The following is a 5,596-nucleotide window of genomic DNA, read 5'->3' as shown; positions in this document are numbered from 1 at the left end:
TCTGTCCACTGGACCAATCAGGAAGCATCTGTTGTGGGTGTGAAACTGCTGTCAACGTTTTCTAAATTACGATTGGTTGACTGAGGTGCTTGTCAACGGAACGCCTCTATTTTGAGTACATTTTACGATTCTTGTCATTGTGGGGTATGATTAATCCCGCCCGGGCGCCCGTGTAGGCGTGTTTTGCATCGGCTGAAAGTTGATGCATTCGATTTGGAACTGGGCTGCCTCCCGGGTGTGAGCCAGGTGCCCGCTTCAAAGCCCATGGACAAGTCGGCTCAAAACGAAAGTGAGGTAATTAAGCACGTAGTAGTAATTAGTAGGCTTCTGTGTTTTCCCATGCAAAAGGTATTGCTTTTGATAAAAACGCTTTATCTGCCTTCGCAATGAAAGGTAGTTAGAAATTTCAAACATTTATTTTATGTAAAAGAGATGTATGTTTCTGCACGATGCAACATGCTACCTTGTTAACAAAATGACCGAGTGGCGCAGATCACTGTTCGATTTTGAGAAGGGCGTGCCTCCCTCTCCGCTTTCGCCCAATGACATGGCGGGCAACCGTTGCCCGGCGGCTCAGCATAATCGAATGCGCCCATTGTGAAATTGAAATGACAACAGCTAGTTAAGGAAGTGAAAGCAGATATATATAAAACCAAATCTTTGCTTTTGGAGGAACATAGACTGAGCACCTTCATAGAACGACAATCGAATGAGAAAGCTGTCAGGTACGTAGAATTGTTGACAAACACGGTGCGTATGACGGTCTTGCGCAATCGTTGAGCCGTCTGGGTAACGGCGTCAGTAAATATTCAATGTCGGCTACCTGGCAGAGGTAGCTAGTTAGCTAGCTTACTTTTAGCTTGGAGTACAAGTCGTCAACTCTTAGCTAACAAACGTTACACAGCTAGAGAGCTAATCAAATGTCTGTCAGGGATATGTGATGTGGACGGGATGGTGTCAAAATACCTAGTTAGCTTGCAAACTATAGTGTGTCATGTCATACCGGGACAGCACAGGACTTCCTGATTATCTAGCTAGCTAGGTCCATTATCTTGGTCCCAAGGTTGTCATATGATGTCCATGTTAAACACCTGTCTGCACACTTTGCATATAGGTGGTGAGGTTCACTGGGACTTGTTTTACAATCAACACAGGTGTGTGTCTTGTGAGCCCTGTGTGTGTCTTGTGAGCCTTTGCCAGATCACATCAGTGTTAATTCAGTATATTAGTCAAATTTCACGGAAGTGTAAAAGATCAGAGCCCTCTCTGTTCTCCTCAGAAAGATGGTTAACTTAATCTAATGGAAACACAAACTAGAAAATTACATTTGGAATGGGAAGCGTCTCCCTCAGGGAGAGAGGGAGCTTTTTACAGAAAGTTGAAGCTTAGAAAACATGTATAACAAGGTTTTATTGGTGTCTACGCCCCAAACCTAATTTGTTTTTTTGGTAAGTTTGCGTAGACTTTTGGTTGAAGCAGATGCACCTCCCCTTACTGCAATCATCGGCCTTCGTCTGCTTTAGTCTTCTTTTGTACATCACCTTGAACACTTACATATAAAGGCATTATTGGCTTTAAAGCACAGGAGGGTCATAATAATCGTGCGGAACGGCGCAAATGGAATGGCATCAAACACATGGAAACCATGTGTTTGATACCATTCCACATAATCCGCTCCAGTCATTAACACAAGCCTGTTCTCCCCAATAAGGTGCCACCAACCTGTGCTTTAAGTGTCTACTCCACAACACTAATTTGGTCTATTTCTCTCTCAGGATGTTAGTCCTGCTGTACTTCCTCTTTACCTTCGCTTCATTGGCTGCTTCAGTGGGACAGACAGGAAGTGGAAAAAGATGTGACGCGGGTGCTGCAGCCCCCATTCCGGTGCTGCTGGTGTCGTTTGATGGTTTCAGAGCTGACTACCTTCAACGGTTCACTCTACCCAACCTAATGCTGCTGTATTCGCAGGGAGTCCTGGTGGAACAAATTACTAATGTCTTCATTACCAAGACCTTCCCTAACCACTACAGCCTGGTAATATATAACCTTTCACCCCTGACCTATAACCCCTTGTGAGTTATCGAGGGGATGGTGTACTACAAACATTTCAGAAATTGAATACCCAAAAAGCCTTCTAAATAAGTAGTATGGGAATTTGATAACATCTGAGTTCTAGCCAGCAGTTTGTATGACCCCTAAATGCTAACCTCTTACCTCTATGCCCTCCAGGTGACAGGTCTGTATGCAGAGTCTCATGGCGTCATAGCTAGCAATATGTATGACCACGTGACTCAGAAGCACTTCACTATCTTCAACGACACCGACCCTTTCTGGTGGAACGAAGCTGAACCCCTCTGGGTCACTGCACTGGATTGTGGGTACAAGACGGGCGTGGCCATGTGGCCGGGGTCAGACGTGCCAATCAGGAACAGAACAGCGACTCACTTCATGCCCTACAACCCCTCCGTGACCTTTAGTCAACGCCTGGCCAACGTCACTCACTGGCTGACTGGGGTATGTAACTTCTGACCCATAATCCCAGTTATTGTTTTCACTGAGTACTGCTTTCAGAGATGGAAGAGGAAGTGAGACATCCCAATCCCTAATCTTTTATGGTTCATATACAGTCAATGAACTAAGCAGACCAGTCCCAGCTGCTATTGCATTGGTGTCTTTGGGAGAGCAACCCCTTAAGCAGACCGGAAGTGTGACCATTCTTCCCCCAATGGTAAACGGCCTGAGTAAGACATCTTCATTTATCCTCCATTCCTCTCTCTCCAGGGCCAGGGTAAAGGGGAGGGGCCAGTATCGTTTGCAGCTCTGTATTGGGAGGAGCCAGACAGGACAGGTCACATGTATGGACCAGACAACACCACCCACATAGGACAGGCTCTTAAAGAGGTACTGTACATGTGTATGTAACACAATATTACATTGTATTATATTGTGCTCAGTTCTGCTGATTTTGAACTGTATGGGTTTGTGTGTGTGTGTTAACAGGTAGATGACAATGTGGGTCTGCTGATGTCAGAGCTGAAGCGTGCAGGGTTGTGGGGGCATGTCAATGTCATCATCACCAGTGACCATGGAATGGCTCAGTGTTCCACTGATCGCATCATCAGGCTGGATGACTGTCTGCACCCTAACAACTACTCAGTAGTAGACCTAACCCCTATCGCTGCTATCATACCCAACAGAGGTGTACACACACACACACACACTTGCTATGAGTGAGAAGTTTGTGACTGGTTAAAGGAGAGGTTGGTTAATGTGTGTGTGTGTGTGTGTGTGTGTGTGTGTGTGTCAGACCCCAAGGCTGTGTTTTCCCTACTGAGTGGTTGCCATACCCACATGACTGCCTACCTGAAGAAGGACGTTCCTGATAGGCTGCACTACAGGAACAATGACAGGGTTCAACCAATCATATTAGTCGCTGACGAGGGATGGACTATCGTACAGAGGGGAGGGCTACCACGTCGTAAGGCTTTTACACATGACCCACACACATAGTTATATATATATATATATATAACTAACCGTCTGTCTCTGTGTGTACACTCTAGTGGGAGACCACGGCTATGACAACACTCTACCCAGCATGCACCCCTTCCTGGTGGCAGTGGGCCCAGGCTTCCTTCCTGGTTACCGTCTCCCGCTGTTAGAGAGTGTTGATGTCTACCCAATAATGTGTCAGCTGCTAGGGGTTCCACCAGCACCAAACAACGGATCTCTGTCCCAGGCACGCTGCTTCCTGGCTGGGGAGGACTGTGTCGACATCCCCCTGGTGGTGGGACTGGTGGTGGGGGTACTGCTGGTTCTCACCACACTCACTGGTTAGTCTGCGGTATTGCTTGTAATATATACGTTACAATATCATGTTTTAAGTGAAATATGTCGTTTTTGTAATAGTCAAAGGAGATAGAAAATTTAAAGGAGCACCCTTCTTTCTCGCTCTCTTCTCTTTTTCTATATACTACTTTTATATTTTATATTTTGTCATTGACTTTTTAATATTTGACTTTTTATTATTGATATTTGTACTGCACTGTTGAGGAGAGCTTGCAAGTAAGCATTTCACTATACCGTTTACACCTCTGTATCCTCTTAAATGTGACCAATAAACTTTGTGTTGATCTCTCTCTCTCTGTCAGGACTGTTCAAGTTGTGGAGGCCACGGCGTCAGTCATCCTCTCGTCCCTTCCAACGCCTCTCTATACAGGACGATGATGATGATGACCCTCTGCTGGACTAGAGTAAACAACTCCCAGCTCGACTAGACTGACCAATCACAGATCAGAACGTCATATCACATCCAACCAGAGGTCATCACCACCACGCTCCTAACAACCAATCGGTACTCTGGTCAAACGTTTTGCACTAAATAGGGAAGAGTTTCATTTCAGACACAGCCATACTCTGTTATGAGACTAAACAGAGCGGTTGTCAGATTTCAGATTCACACACTCCTCTTTCTCTGTGGTACCATACTCATGGCATATTCAAATAAATGCATGAACTATAAATAAACAAATATTAAACCACAAATAGTTAAAAATAAAGAAATAAGACACCAAAGAGAACAATCAGTTGGTAGAAACAAACTGGGGTTACTTGAATATGTCTATATACAAAGAAGCCACCTATAATGATATAACATGTTATATATGTAAAACAAAATCTCAGTTCATTTGTAAAGATTTGCAAGACAATCATAAAATGAAGTATACATCATTATGTTTGTTAAGAGAGATTCTAGTAAAGGGAAGTAAATCTGAATATTGAAGAGTATATTTCATAAGAGTACCGCTATATTGCAGTAGTATATTGAACAGCAGTCATGCTGTAGAGTTGTTATATAGGTTTTATTAAGGGTTTTATTAGATATTCTGTATACTACTGAGCCAGGGAGTGGAGTCAAAAACCGGACTGAAGCTATGTTTCTGTTGATGGTGTCTGTTAGTCACATAATTAGATTTTATTTAGTAGTGTGTGTTTGCTGAGCTAATCTATAGCACTTGCACTATATGGTTTCCTGTAGTGTTAAGGAGACCTGTTATGCTGTTAGATTCATGTTCAGGGGCCTCATTTATAAATGTTGCGTAAGTACAAAGTATACCCCAAAACCTGCATGCTCCAGTTTTCATGCAAAAGTTGGCATTTATATAAACTGAACTTGACTTGAGAATGTGCTTAACTCCCTGCAAACTTTAGACCATGCATATGGTCAATATCTAGTGGTTAAAGTTTTCTATTGCAAGCAGGCATGTACTGAAAGTAGGCATAATTTGTGCAGATGGGGTATATGATAATACACCTATTCATAATAATAGGAGCCATTTGCTGTCAGTGAGAAAAGCCTAAATCTATGTTTTATTTTTGGAATGTAAAATAATTAGACCTAGGAATCTATTTCCTTTTTATTTTATTAATGATTGCAGTAGCCTAGATTACAGTATTATAATGTTTTTGTAGCCTAGAGCCTAGACAATGTTTCAGAATTGGCGGGCAGTCCAGCATATTTCGGTTGAGGGAAAAGTCGATGCAAAACATGTTGAATTGAAACTTTATGCTGACAGGTCCACAACAATTTGCCTTT

General features: G+C 43.2%; 1 protein-coding gene across 2 annotated transcripts; it reads left to right on the top strand.

Annotated features, from left to right (window-relative positions):
• The first annotated feature begins 205 nt into the window (after nt 1-205).
• enpp4 (ectonucleotide pyrophosphatase/phosphodiesterase 4) lies at nt 206-4,884 on the top strand. Of its 2 annotated transcripts, none has more exons than XM_023994340.2 (8): nt 206-294; nt 1,776-2,034; nt 2,230-2,514; nt 2,782-2,901; nt 3,001-3,199; nt 3,308-3,478; nt 3,564-3,833; nt 4,152-4,884. In XM_023994340.2, the coding sequence occupies exons 2-8, from the start codon at nt 1,777-1,779 to the stop codon at nt 4,250-4,252; spliced, it is 1,404 nt and encodes a 467-aa protein (XP_023850108.1). In that variant the 5' UTR covers nt 206-294; nt 1,776; the 3' UTR covers nt 4,253-4,884. The 2 variants fall into 2 exon arrangements, with proteins under 2 accessions (XP_023850108.1, XP_023850107.1); XM_023994339.2 differs by lacking the exon at nt 206-294 and adding an exon at nt 543-725.
• Nucleotides 4,885-5,596: the final 712 nt, after the last annotated feature.

Source organism: Salvelinus sp. IW2-2015, linkage group LG9 (assembly GCF_002910315.2).
Source record: "Salvelinus sp. IW2-2015 linkage group LG9, ASM291031v2, whole genome shotgun sequence".
NCBI lineage: Eukaryota > Metazoa > Chordata > Actinopteri > Salmoniformes > Salmonidae > Salvelinus > Salvelinus sp. IW2-2015.
This window is presented reverse-complemented; position numbering and strand designations above follow the sequence as displayed.